At 37.8% G+C, this 15,547-nt stretch overlaps 1 protein-coding gene across 1 annotated transcript in view; it reads left to right on the top strand.

Moving 5' to 3' along the window:
* The window catches only part of FGF2 (fibroblast growth factor 2), a 56,513-nt gene that overhangs the window by 32,811 nt on the left and 8,155 nt on the right, over positions 1-15,547 (top strand). Inside the window, exon 2 of the mRNA XM_020280143.2 lies at positions 11,152-11,255. Coding sequence (XP_020135732.2) covers positions 11,152-11,255 — 104 coding nt within the window. The remainder of the gene's footprint in view (positions 1-11,151; positions 11,256-15,547) is intronic.

Genomic DNA, 15,547 nt, shown 5'->3' with positions numbered 1-15,547 from the left:
GGAGCTTCTGGAATGCCACAGGATGCCAAATAGTTTCTAATTTTTCCTTCTTCTTTGCCATCAGTCTGACTTAATTATCTGATGATGTCACTAAGGAAGTAAAAGCCTTCCTCATTCTCAAATAAGCAGCTGTGCTATTGGAAGAATCAGGAATCATCTAATGTCTGCAGCTATTTGGGCTTTTGTGTTTCACTTGATCTTATCAGTAGTTCAGCTAGTCCAAACATACCTATTGTAGGACGTGAAGTAATAAATCCAATAGAGGAGATATTGAAGGAAATTATTGTAGGCTTTTATGGATTGACATTGCCTATGACCCCTGCTTTTGGCATAAATCAGCTGTACATTTTCAATTTTTTTACTGCATAAGTTAAATCCTATAGCTTAGAAGTAAAATAATTATGGCAAGAGATTTGGTATTTAGACATGCATTGCATTTATTTTTAATTAAACTATTTTAAATATTTTATTGTCACATACAGTCTTAAATCCCATGATACAAATAACGTCTTCTTTATGACTGTAAGAATTGATACACAGGAAGGTTTAATGGACTCATAAAGCCATGCCATGGTTAGGGAATAATGAAGGAACTCATGAATTTCTAAGCTATCTCTCTTCCTTCTTTCTTTCCTTCCTTTCTTCTTCCTATTTTTCTTTCTTTCATTTTATGCCCAATTTTAACCTTGTTTGCAAGTTGAGGAATTGCTAGGAATTTTAATGACCCATCTGGGTGTCCATTGCTCTTATTTATGAACTTTAATTAGCCAGCTGAGTTGTGAAGAGAATGGAATGTGTGGTTTCGAGTTCTGGGATGACATGCGAAATAAAATAATAATAAAAAAAATTTAGTGAGGCAGCTGTGTGAAGCTTGTTAGTCATATTTGTGTTTTGTTCACAAGCAAATAAATTTAGGATGCTGATTTTTCTTATTTATCTGATTTACTCCATATACTCATGAAGAGTATATGGAGTATAATTTAAAGTTTATTTTCAGCAGATGAGTTCCTCTTGTTACCTTGATACCTTTGTCAGTTATGCATGCCTTAAACGATTGTCAGTGTCAGATCTTCAGCATTGTATTGGATGATTCTTGATGGAAGAAAAGAAACCAGGGGTTATGCCTTGGAATTTAGTTTTGTTACTGGTAAATTTTAGTTCCAAAGAGACTACTAAACCTGGCTTGGTTATTTGTTTACTCAAAAACATAATTTTATTGGAACACACTCTATCACTCAGTTTTAAATAAAATAGGTTGCTTCGAATGAGCAAGTAAAAAATAAAATGTGTGTACTGTGTTCCCAGTGGAAGATATCAGGTTATATGAGGACTTACCATCTATTGACCAATATAATGAACCTTGAAATACAGTATTAGACAACTGCTTTCTGATTATCATGGTATGTTAAGTTGAGAGTTTCTCTTTGCTTGAGTTTCAAATTATTTAAATGAGAAATAACATTAATGCTGGTCCAACCAATGAAAAATCATGCAGTTGATACTAGAATGTAAGCCCCATGAGGGCAGAGACTTTGTAGGTCTTCATCACTGTTTCTAGCTGCTAGTATCTGACACATAAGAAGCACTCAATACCAATTTGTTGAATGAATGAATAAATAATAAACACAGGATAATAGATTGAGAAATTGTATAAAGTCCCTGTCTTCATGCTCTGTTTCCCTTGGGACATATAATAAAACTATAAATTTATTCTGTAGGTAAAGAACAGGCTTCCATGTGGTAAAACATTGTATTTAGCATAAATGACTTATTTTTAAACAATTACTCAGCCACATTTTGTAGGTTATGCTTGCCTTCTTCTAGATAGTCTCATATCCTGGATCAAATAAATACAAGGATTCTTAAAAAGATATAACTCCTTGCTGGGCTGGGAGTGGTGGCTCTGACAGCTATAATCCTAGCACTTTGGGAAGTTGAGGCCTAAGGATTGCTTGAGGTCAGGAGTTTGAGACCAGTCTGAGCAAGAGTGAGATGCTGATTCTACAAAAAATAGAAAAATTAGCTAGGCATGGTGGTGCACATTTTTAGTCTCAGCTACTCAGGAGGCTGAGGCAGGAGGATTGCTTGAGCCCAAGAGTTTGAGATTGCTGTGAGCTATGATGACACCCCTGCACTCCAGCCTGGCAACAAAAAAAAAAAAAAAAGAAAGAAAGAAAAGAAAATACATAATTCCCTGAATCTCAGAACAAAGCAGATAGAGTAGGAGGTGAACATATTTGAATGCTTACAGTGTACTAAAAGTGTGTGTGTGTGTGTAAGATTAATAGCAATTATTTTCCATTGTACAGGTGAACAGTTAAGCTCAAGTGAGTGGTGAAGCCTCATTTTGAGTGAAGTTCTGTCTGACTTCAAAATCCATGCATTTGATATCATGTTACTTTTTCTGAGTATTGCAATTTAATTTCTGTGGTTCATTTCACAGTAAAACTTCTTGAAGGAGTTGTTTGCATATACTGTTCCCAAATTCTTGCTGTGATTAAACCTCCTGAATACTTTTCAGTCTCATATTACCTGACTTCTTTTGTACCATCTGACACTGACGGTCTTGAAGTTCTCACTTGAGATCCTGTCTTCACTTGGTTTCTTCCATCTCCTGGTTTCCTACCTCTGACCACTCTCTTGAGATTTCATTAAATTTATAGACTATTGGACAGGGGAAATGGCATCTCAATTATATTGTTTTCCTGTCTGTAAACATGCATAGTTCCCATTTTAAGTCTTTTAAAAATGACTTTCAACAAAATTTTATAATTTTCTTATAAAAGTTCTAGATACCTTTTGTTACTATCAAAAATAGTATCTTTTTTTATAATTAAAAGTTTTAACCATTTGTTGTAGGTGTAAAGAAATTTAGTTTTTATATGTTCTATGTCAAGCAACTTATCTAAATTATTTCCAATAGTTTATCTGTATTTTCTCTTGATTTTTAACAAATTTTTTATTTTGGAATAATCTTAGATTTATAGAAGATTTATAAAGACTTTACAGAATTCCTCTATATACTCCTCCCCTAGCTTTCCCTAAGGTTAACTTCTTATATAACTGTGGCACCTTTGTCAAAACTAAGAAATTGATGCTAGCACAATACTGTTAACTAAACTACAGACTTTATTTGGATTTTACTGCTTTTTCCACTAATGTCTTTTTTTTTTTGTTCCAGGATCCAATCCAGAATATCACATTGCATTTAGTCTCTTGATTTTTAATGCAGAGAATGGTACCATCTGCAAATAATAGCAGTTTGGTCCATTAGTTTCCAAATCTTTGTGTTGGGTGTGTGCAGGTATTAGGTGTGCATATACATACCTTCCTGTGCTAGCTTGGACTGACACTCTTTCCAGACTGTACTTGCTCTATCGCCTCTACTCTTCCTCTAAATGTTGGTGCTTCCTTGGATTCCGTCCTTCGCCTTTTAGTTTGTGTAAACTACACGCTCTTGGGAAGATCTCAACCACTTTTTATCTCCCTGTTGGGGTTAGGTGCAGCCTGTGCTTCCAAGGCAGCCACTATTTGCTATGATGACCACAACCTTATTTCTAAGATAGATTTCTTTTTTGAACTGCAGATTCATATAGCTGACTGTCTTCTGGATATCTCTATCTGGATTTTCCACAGACACTGCAATTCCAACATGTCTGAAGGGAACATATCCCGTTGTCTTCTCTTGCCAACTTACTCCTCCTCCTGTATTTGTCAACAAAAGTCTCCCAGTTACTCAAGACTGAAAAACCTGGGACTTGTTTCTGAACTCTTTCCCCACTTCTTCCCTCCCTTCATTTCTTCCCTCCTTCCTTCTTTCCCTTCTTCCCTTTTTTCCCCTCATATCCACTCCTGCTCATTCTGTTTCCTTCATGTCTCATGTATTTATTGACTTCTGTCCATCCCCGCGTTCTTTCATGTCATTTCACACTATGAAACTCCTTAACACAGTATTCAGAGGCTCTGACCTCTCCAGCCTCATCTCATCCCCTGTACCCCGTTCCGCAGTGCACGAGCACGTGCACACACACACACACACTCACTCACTCACTCACTCACTCACTCACTCACTCACTCACTCATATACCCTGTGCTAGCCCTGCCTAACTGCTGGAAGTTACTTCGATGTCCTGTGCTTTCTCTCCCTTTCTCTTCTGGAAGTTATGTAGTTATAGCATCCATACTTGTAGAACAAATAGGATGCTTTCTTTCTGTTCCTATTTTCTCTTTTCCTGACTAACTCCTGCTAATTCCTTCGGTCTCAATACAGTTGTCACTGCTTCCAGGAAATCCATAATCTCCCAAGCTGGCTTAGGTGTAGCTTCTGAGTGCTCTCGAAGTAGCCTGTGTATGTTTCTCTTATGGCACAGTATTGAGCTTGTTTAATTATCTGCATATGACCCCTCTTCCCCTCAACAATGCTGTCTGTTCTTTGAGATCAAAGACCAACATCATACTTTCCTTTGTACTTCCTGTTACTTGGTGTGTAGCCGTTACCAATAAATGTTTATTGAATGAATAAATAAATGTGTTTTATCATTTGTGGAAATGCTGACTTGACTGCTTCCAAAAACCATATTCTTTCACCAGGGACAAACCTCTCTAAATGTCTGCTTCCTTTTTTATAAATCAAGAGGGTACAGTGAATGATTCTTTACAATGCTGATAAATTGATATTTTATGATTCTAAGATTCATCATCCTCAAGCATATTCAAAAGAAAATGATGCAGATTGTGGAGAACATTCCAAAATCGAAGTTCCAAAATATTTTCAACAGTGGTGGTAACACTGAAATAAGAATTTGGCTTTCTGGTTATACTGTTTAACTAATGTGTTTTGAGTGCTAATGATCTGAGCACTTGAACATTTGAGTGGTTTACTTTTGGTGATCAGGGCTTCTAATCTTTTGCTTATGTATCTAAATCATTTTAGAAAGATTATGTCAATTTCCCTTTGCTGAAGATTTTCAAGTAAAAGTTGGATAATTATTTGTCATGGATGTTGTAGATATGATTTAAGATGTAACTGTACCATGATAAGACTAAGTGACCACTAAAATTTTGCCTATGATTAGATTCTCCAATTTTGTGGTCTATAGCTCTTGCTTTTATGTTTCAACAGAGAAAAAAAAAAGAGAGAAGTTGAGTTTTAAGCTTGGATAACACACTGTTTGTTTTTCCAAGTTCATCTCTTACTGGGTTTAATATCAACATTAGAAAGCCACCAGAAGTGTGTGTTTATCAAAATTGTTAACTTCCAGCCAGGCGTTGTAGCTCATGCCTGTAATCCTAGCGCTCTGGGAGGCTGAGGCGGGCCAATCGCTCGAGGTCAGGAGTTTGAAACCAGCCTGAGCAAGAGTGACACCCCGTCTCTACTATAAATAGAAAGAAATTAATTGGTCAACTAAAAATATATAGAAAAAATTAGCGGGGCATGGTGGCGCATGCCTGTAGCCCCAGCTACTTGGGAGGCTGAGACAGGAGGATTGTGTAAGCCCAGGACTTTGAGGTTGCTGTGAGCTACCATCACTCTAGCCCGGGCAACAGAGTGAGACTCTGTCTCAAAAAAAAAAAAAAAGAAAGAAAAAGAAAAAGAAATCGTTAACTTCCATACATCTAGAAACTGACTCGAGAGGGCCAGTTCCAGCATGTTGAAGTGACTTGGGTTAAATCAGTGTCTAAAGTCTGGTTTAGAAAGGTCTTTTAGTGTTGGTTTTTTTTAATTTTAAAAACTTAAAAAATGTAGGCCAGGCGCGGTGGCTCACACCTGTAATCCTAGCACTCTGGGAGGCCAAGGCAGGAGGATCACCCGTCTCTACTATAAATAGAAAGAAATTAGCTGGGCAACTAAAAATATATAGAAAAAAAAATTAGCTGGGCATTGTGGTATCTGCCTGTAGTCCCAGCTTCTCAGGAGGCTGAGGCAGGAGGATTGCTTGAGTCCAGGAGTTTGAGGTTGCTGTGAGCTAGGCTGACGCTGCGGCACTTTAGGCTGGGCAGCAGAGCAAGACTCTGTCTCAAAAAAACCCCCAAAAAACAAAAAAACTTAAAAAACGTAAAATGTAACAAAGATACAGAAAGTCACATAAAACAAATTTTTTCTTTAATGAATTACTGCCAATGAAGATTCTTGTAACTATAACTCAGGCCAACAAACAGGGCTTTGCCAGGCACCCCAGAAGCCTCTCTATGCTTCTGTCTATATCACAGTTCTGTCTCCCCAGTAAAAATGTGTAGACTTTTATTTCAGTCCCTTCTTCATTTTTCCTCCTCCCCTCCCCTCCCATCCCCTCCCTTCTCAAGACAGGGCAGGATCTTGCTTTGTCACCCATGCTACAGTGCAGTGGCAGGATCATAGCTCACAGCAGTCTCAAACTCCTGGGCTCAAGTGATCCTCCCAAGTAGCTGGGGACTACAGGTATGCATGCCCTGCTAATTTTTAAATTTTTTGTAGAGATGAGATCTGGCTATGTTGCCCAGGCTGGTCTCAAACTCCTGGGTTTAAGCAATCCTCCTGCCTTAGTCTCCCAAAGTGTTGGGATTATAGGCGTGAGCCAACTAGTTCTTTATTTTTCGTAATAGTTTTATCACACAAATGGATATCCCTAAATAGTTTACTTTAGTTTTCCCTCTTAACATACATGAGTTTTTACCCCTTTTTCATCTCATGTCCTCCTTCCATTCTTTTTTTCTCCTTGCAATTATTTATTCAAGAAATTGCAAGTTCTCAGTACACAAAATGCACACAAATGTAGCTTTCATCTACACCAGTAACAGTCAAGCCAAGAATCAAATCGAAGACACAATACCTTTGACAATAGCATCAAAGAAAATAAAATATTTAGGAATATATTTAACTAAGGAGGTGAGAGACCTATATAGGGAGAGCTACGAAACACTGAGAAAAGAAATTGCAGAGGATGTAAACAGATAGAAAACCATACCATACTCATGGATCAGCAGAATCAATATTGTTAAAATGTCTATACTACCCAAAGTGATCTACAGATTCAATCCAATCCCTATTAAAATACCAACATCATTTTCACAGATCTAGAAAAAATAATTCTATGCCTCGTATGGAACCAGAGAAGACCCCATATAGCCAAAGCAAGCTTAAGTGAAAAGAACAAATTAGGAGGCATCAATCTACCAGACTTCAAGCTACACTACAAGGCATAGAGAGGCTTCTGGGTGGCTGGAAAAGTCCTGTTTTTTGACCTCAGTTACAGTTAAAAGGCAATAGTAACCAAAACAGATGCTACTGGCACAAGAACAGAGACATTGACCAATGGAACAGGACTAAGAATCCAGATATAAAACCATCCTCATATTGTCATCTGATCTTTGACAAAGCAGACAAAAACATATACTGGGGAAAAGAATCTCTACTCAATAAATTGGTGCTGGGAAAATTGGATAGCTACATGTAGATGATTGAAGCAGGATCCACACCTCTCACCTCTCACAAAAATCACTCATAATGGATAACAGACTTAAACCTAAGGCATGAAACCATAATAATTTTAGAAGAAAATGTTGGAAACACTCTTATAGACATTGGCCTAGGCATAGAATTTATGAAGATTACCCCAAAACAATCACAGCACAACAAAAATAAATAAATGGGACCTGATCAAATTAAAAAGCTTCCACACAGCCAAGGAAACTATCATTAGAGTGAATAGACAACCTACAGAATGGGAGAAAATACTTGCATGCTACACAGCCAATAAAGGGCTAATAACTAGAATCTGTATAGAACTCAGGAAAACTAACAAGAAAAAAATCAAACAACCTCATTAAAAAGTGGGCAAAGGACATGAACAGAAACTTTTCAAAAGACAACAGACTAATGGCCAACAAACATATGAAACATTTCTCAGCATCTCTAATCATCAGGGAAATGTAAATCGAAACCACAATGAGATATCACTTAACTTCAATGATAATGGCTTTTATCAAAAAGTCCCAGAACAACAAATGTTGGCATGGATGTGGAGAGATAGGAACACTCAGACACTGCTGGTGGGACCACAAATTAGTACAACCTCTATGGAAAGTAATATGAAGATACTTCCAAGAACTAAAAGTAGAACTACCATTTGATCTAGCAGTCCCATTACTGGGTATTTACCTAAAGGAAAAAAAGACTTTCTATAATAAAGACATCTGAACTCAAATGTTTATAGCAGCACAATTCACAATTGCAAAGATGTGGAAACAACTCAAGGTACCCATCAATACATGAGTGGATTAATAAAATGTAGTATATAAATACCATGGAGTACTACTCAGCCACAAAAAACAATGGTGATCTAGCACCTCCTGTACTATTCTGGATGGAGCTGCAGCCCATTCTTAAAAGTGAAGTATAAGAATGGAAAAACAAGCACTACATGTACTCACCATTAAATTGGCACTAATTGGTCAACACTTACATACACATATGGAAGTAACATTCATCCGGTGTCAGGCAGGTAGGAGGAGGGTTGGGGGATGGGTAACTTCACACCTAATGGGTGCGGTGCACACTTTCTGGGGGATGGGCAGGCTTGTAGCTCTGACTTGGGTGGTCCAAAGGCAAATATGTAACCAAAGTGTTTGTAGCCATGTAATATTCTGAAATGAAATGAAAAAAATAAATTGCATGGTTTGATCTATACAGTTTCTCCATCTGGATTTTCTTGCTTGCTTTATATGTGTAGGACTTGATGATTTTGAACAAGTGTGGCTGTTTCATGCCTCAGTCCTGGAATGACATTCTACATGGAATGTAGAATTCTATATTCTCCATGTCTTTCCCTAGCTAATACCTTGTTTATGTGATTATACCCTATTTATCCTTCAGAACTTAGTTCAAATCTCATCTCTCCTAGAAATATTCCCTGTCTTTTCATCTAATAATAAATATGTCCTTTTCTGTAGTCTCCTAGCATCTGTGTAAAACTTCAGTATGAGACCTATTGCATTGTTGCAGTTGTTTGTTTTGTTAAAAAATAATGTGTTAAGAGGTTTGTTGCAAGTAATTGGCTTTTACCATAGTGGGGATTGGATAGGCAATTCTAAAATCCATAGGCAGGCTGTCAGAATGGGTAGGCTAGAAGCTGTTCAGAAAGAAGAATTACTTCTGGGAAGCCTTAGCTCTGCTCGTGAGGCTTTTCGACTGATTGAATGAGGTCTATGAAATTATCAAGGATAGTCTTTACTTAAAGTCAACTGATCATGGATTTTAATCACATCTATAAAATACCTTTACAGCAACACCCAGATTTGTGTTTAATTGAATTACTGGTACTGTAGCCTAGCCAAGTTGACACATAAAATATTGATGATTGTACAACATCTTTTGCTTTTTCTCTCTGAACTTATGCTTAATTGTTTTTATTTTTATTTTTCCTATTTTTGGCCTCTGAAAGTTTCTTCTTTTTTTCATGCTTTGACATTGTTAGGAGCTTAATACTGGGAGAATTTTTCAGAATACCTAATCCATATTATCCCTGTCTTTCTTTTCCATGAGGCAACAACAAACATTCATTAGATACTATTGTGTGCTGGGTACTGTGCCACAGAGATGGATAAAGTATAGTTCTCTGCTTTCCAAAAGATCTCAGTCAGTGGGAGGGCCAGATATGTGCTATAAAACTGCTCTAAGGCCGTGCATGTTCAATCTTGCCTGTAATGGTAGCTCTTTGGGAATCCAAGGTGAGAAGATCACTTGAGGCCAGGAGTTTAAGACCAGCCTGAGCAAGAGTGAGACCCTATCTCCACAAAAAAATAGAAAAATTAGCTGGGTGTGGCAGCCCCTGCCTGTAGTCCCAGCTACTTGGGAAGCTGAGGCAGGAGGATCATTTGAGTCCAGGAGTTTGAGGTTGCTGTGAGCTATGGTGACCTCCACTGCACTCTAGCTCCAGTGACAGAGCAAGACCCTGTCTCAAAAACAAACAAACTAATAAAAACAAAAACAACCTAAAAGCTGCTCTGAATGGAGGAAGCACTGCTCTGAGTGGAGGATAATGTGAGAGCTTCCTTTCATATTAATAGGTGCTTAGTATACAATAAAAAAATGTTTTTATACTATAAAAATGTTCTATTTTACAATCATTAATCACAGTGTAGGTGGCAAGCTCTTCATATTTTTATAATGGAGAAAATATCTTGCTTTTTTGACAGCTATGGCAGAAAATTTTCAGGTGTATAATTTAAAAAAGGTGATTTTTGATACTAACTGAAGTATTAGGGTTTTTATATAATGTGAAAACCAGGGCTTTAACATTTATCTAAGTATAAAGATATAAAGTTGTATTTTATTATTTTCAGAAACCAGGCTGAAGATGATATCTCCTCTAGTTAGGCATAGAAGGGAATAGATCATTTTTGTGGTGTAGAATTGTTGATTATTCCTCCATTTTTTAGAACAAATTTTTGCTAGCTTGTCTGTTTTGTTTTATTTCCTGAGTATTTCTCTTCATGTGGAAATGTAATAGCTTTTATTTCCTATCTTAAAGTACTTAATATTTAAAACTACTCCTTTAAGAAGACCTTCCCCTAACCCCAGCAAATGAAATGTAACTTTAGCCTATGCCTTTGCTGGGCCATAGGATCCAGTGGCTTTGCTTATTAAGAGTCTTATAGATCTCAAGTATAATTATTTTATCTTTCCTCACTGTAAAGCCAGCCCTACATGGAACAGTGACAACAAAAAAGCTTACTTGAGTGTAACCAGATTTAATTCCACTGGACTGAACAGTCTAGTATTGCAGTATCCTTGAGTACTGGCTGAGATTTCACATTGTATAGAACCAGCAAAGTGTCTCAGGGACTCTATCTGAAACATTAACAGTTTTTAAACTCTGATACATTGCTACCTCAGCTTAACTTTAATTACCCTTTTCTGCTCACTCTGTGACACAGGAGTGACAAGGGAGTCCTGAGGCCTGATGTGCTAGCAGATCTGCATCTCATCCTCTCTAATACAGTTTAGTTGACATCTGCCCCATATTCCCTGTCCCCCCTCACCCCCCAGCCTCACCAATTTTCAAGTGCATTAGTTGTTGCTCGGGTGTCTTTTGTCTTTATGTTGTGTAATTGTTGTGGAGCTTGCTCTTTTCTCTATGGTATTACAAAGGTAATTTTTCCCATTACTTACAGTCAAACTACAACTTCAAGCAGAAGAGAGAGGGGTTGTGTCTATCAAAGGAGTGTGTGCGAACCGTTACCTTGCTATGAAGGAAGATGGAAGATTACTGGCTTCTGTAAGTAATGCTTTCTGGTTTTGCATTTTTTTAAAGCACAGCTCATGTGAAGTAGAGACTGGATTGGACTTTGGGCAGTCTTGATTCAGAGCATGAGCTCTAAGTCACTGCTTTTGCTCTGCAAAGCTATAAAACTGTTCAAAATTTTTTCTTATACCATGCAATCAAACATGAAGATCAGTGGGAATAGATACATATAATTTTGATTATCCGTTTTCAAATTTATTCTGTAGAATGTGATATATAAAACATTTGCAGTATAGAATAGTAGTTGAGAATGTGGGCTTTTAACCTGGGTGCAAATGCTGACTCTGCCACTTATTAGCTGTGTGTGTTCTTGGGCAAATTATTCTGAGTTAATTCCCTCACCTGTAAAATAGAAACAATAATGATCCAGTATCACTGGAGTTTTGCAATGATTGAATTCAATACTATATATCAAGTGCTTACATCAGTTTCTGACACATAACAGATCCTCAATATTGTTACTTCCTCCTCATGCTATTCTCATTTATGTATAAATCAGGGCAGGAAATTTTCTTTTTTGTTCTATCATGGCTAGTCAGGGAGCCTAGCTCCTGGCTAGTATTCTTTCCACTAGTGCAGGCTCCACCATTATAGGAATGGATTGCATATCTGTTGAGCATACACAGTGTGTGGGGAATGGTGCAGGAAACTAAGGAAGTAGGGCTGGGTGTGGTGGCTCATACCTGTAACCCTAGCACTTTGGGAGGCTGAGGCGGGAGGATCAGGAGTTTGATTGATACCAGACTCCTGATTGATACCAGGAGTTTAAGGTGCGGTGAGCTATGATGATGTCACTGTACTCTAGCCTAGGTAACAGAGCGAGACCCTGTCTCTCAAAAAAAAAAAAAAAAAAAAAAGAAAGAAAGAGAAAGAAAAACTGCAGAAGACACAGATCTTATTCCTTTTTGCTTGGGGGGAAATAGATAGGACATGTATGTAGAAGTGTGTGTGTTGTGTGTATACCAATGCCAATGGCCAGTTATAAACCTCTCTATATCTGCCCCCACAGAAGCAACCTAATAGCATCAGGCAATTGTCATGTTTTGAGTTGTATAAAGTAGTTTTTGAAATTTTTTTCTGAATGAAGACCTATGAACTTTTAGAGACAGTGAAACAGATGGAGAAAAAGGATATTTCAACTATCCCTATTTCAGATCGATTATCTTACAAAGATATACTTATGTTGAGAGCATCAATTTACATGATTTTTACAGCATAAATATTAATAACAAATTTGGATGTAGCAGCTCTTAATTTTGGGTGGGTCAATTGGATTAACTTTAGAGTCCTTTTCGGCAATAGCCAATACTTATTGATGTATAATGTGCCAGATGCTGTCCTAGGCACCAGGCTTATAAAACTGAGTATCACATGGTCTGTATACCCTTAATGAGTCGCAATCCAGGGGGGGCAGGAATGTAAATGAGTATTTGTAGTAATGTGTAAAGCTTTTGATGTTTTGTTTCTATATTTTGCATCCATGCATAGTAATAGAGGAAAAGATAATAAATATAATGACATAGGAAGTAATATATGAAAGAAAGTGATACAATTTGTCTGGAATTGGGGGAGATGACCTAAAAGTAGAATTTCAGGTGATGTAAAGGAAGGAGTTGAGCAGGCAGTCGGAGCAGCAGGAGTAGAGAAGGTATGGACGACTCTGGGACATACGACATGTGCAAAGGCACGGACGCAAAAAGCTATTTGGGGTATCTCTAGAATTACAAGTAATTCACTAACACTGGAGTGTAGAGTGCAAAGGAAAAGAAAGGTGGAAAGGAAGAGGAAGAGGGGTGGAGAGGTACACAGACTGCCTGCAAGAGCCTTACACACCACGCTGACTATGCGCAGTGGAGAGCCATAGAGAGTTTTAAGCAGAGACCTGATCGGATTTGAATTTGAGAAAGGTCACTGTGGCAGCAGTGTAAAGAGTGCATTTGAGGGGGCCGACACTGGTGGAGAGAGACCAGTTAGAGGGCCCCTGTAATAGTCCAGGCAAGTGGTGATCAGACCTGGCAATGACAGCAGGACAAAGGATGGAGTCAAGTGCTAGCACTTGTGATTGATTTGATTTAGGAGTGAAGTAAAGAGAAAAGTCAAAGATGGCTTTTAGGTTTCTGGTTTGGATGAAAAGGTAGATGAGAAATGGTAAGGAGGAAGAGAGAAAGACTTGGGATAAGGTAGTAAGTTCAAAGTTAGACCTATTTACTTTGAGTTGCTTATAGGAAATTCAGGTGAAGATGTTCACTAAGTAGTTGGAATGATAAATCTGGGGCTTAGGGGAGAGATATATGTTGACATATAGATGTGGGTATCATCAGCATATAGGTGGTACTTAAATCAGGGGAGTGGATGAGGTAAAAAATATAGCTCTAAAAGATGGACAATTTGTGACTTTTGCTTCTTCCACTCTGTCCTTGTCTTTTTTTTCCCTACCAATCTCTTATCAACACAAGAGGTGATATAATACTTTGGTAATCTACCAAAGTAGCATTTTAAATATTTTCCAGGACAGTGAATCAATAAGTAATTTTGGATGACTTTGATATCATAGGAGAGAGAGGAAAAAGTGTTTCCAATGCCCCTACCCTTTTCACCTTAGGATGAAATCACTATACAAATCACTATGGCCTCTGCAGTAGTGTTAGTTTGGCTACTGTCAGACAGTGAGGGTGGTAGAGAAAAGAAAGGAGATATATACATTTGCTTCTATCAGAACTCACTATGGACAACACTAATCAAATAGTTTTAAAGCACCACTCTTTAAATGTCTGTCTTAATCTGGCTCAGTGAGTGCCTTGAGATTAGTTATTACCCTGGTCTTATATTTGTTAAGATTATAAATTCCGGTAATCTAGTAGTCATGGTGACCCTGAGCACAGGCTGAAATATTGGTACATCTATAGTGATAAAGATCCCCATAGTTGTTAAAAGTGAACAATCTGGATGGCACTGGAGACAATTCTAGGAGAATGTGAAGTATCACAAGAATGGAAAAACAAACACCACATGTTCTCACTATTAAATTAGAACTAACTGATTGGCACTCATGTGCACAGATGGAAGTAAAAATCCTGCAAGTGGGAAGGGGGTGAAATCATATCTGATGGGTACAGTGTACACTATCTGGGTGATGAGCACACTTATAACTTTGACTCAAGCAGTACAAAGTAATCCATGTAACCAAAACATTTGTACCCCTGTAATATCTGAAATTTAAAAAAAGTGATGAAAACAAACAGTGCTCTATCTTAAAGTGTACTTCTGAAACTACGAGGGTACATTAAAAAGGAGACAAACTATAGTCCTGAAAACTGAACTGTCATCGCGTTCTTACAGAATTCAGGGACTAAGCATTAAGCTTCCTAAACTGTTGATTATGCACCATCAGAAGCATAAGATGTTCTAAAAAGTATTTTCTAGTTTCTTCACTAGCTAAATAGCAACTTCCACAGGATTAAGGTCATAGCATTTTATTTAGCCTTAAATGTGTTCCTATCTCCTTGGATGTGTATTAACACTTCTTGATGCAATAGATTTCCACCAAGTTGATGGAGTAAGAATTAATTTAGCAATGTGTAGAAATTTATCAAACACTCCATAGGGACAAAGCCATGGCTGTTAAACATAAATAGAAAATTCAGGATTTATTAGTCTCCTTTAGGAGTGGTACCAGCCAAGATCCAGTTGTTGTCACTATTCATATATGCCAGCTCCCATCCTATGACTTATTCCTGCCAAGTTCACGAGTTAATCTCTAGTCTTACCATCTAATTTGTGCAGCTTGCTGCCATGCCTCTTCAGCAGCAATCCTATCTCTTTCAAATTGGTCTGGTTGGGTTGGGTCAACTTTCAAATGAAAAAGTAAGTGTCACCACCTCAAAACCAAAGAGAAGATGCTAGTGATTCAGTTTGTGGCACATTCTCTCTCTGAGTCAGATCTGTAGATCATTGAGCTGTCGACAAAAGACAAAAGCAACTTTTCATGTAAGTCCAGTATTCCGACCAGTAGCCATCATTTTGGGGTTGCAGATGTGCCTCATAACCTGGAGAAACTGGGATTTATGGACTTGTACTTGCCAAAGGCATAATCCTTCTCATTCCGCTACCTGGCCCTTTTTCAGATTGCTGTGTTATGGCACATCTTGGGGTTCTTCTGCATTTTACACATGTGTGACTCCTGCAATAATTTCTAAAACGTTCTAGTTTCCTCCCAGAAAGCTCTGGGTACATAAAACATTTGGTTTCTAAGAGTTATGTTAGAT

Source organism: Microcebus murinus, chromosome 15, assembly GCF_040939455.1.
Source record: "Microcebus murinus isolate Inina chromosome 15, M.murinus_Inina_mat1.0, whole genome shotgun sequence".
NCBI lineage: Eukaryota > Metazoa > Chordata > Mammalia > Primates > Cheirogaleidae > Microcebus > Microcebus murinus.
The sequence above is the reverse complement of the archived record's forward strand: the minus strand, read 5'-3'. Positions and strand labels throughout refer to the sequence as shown.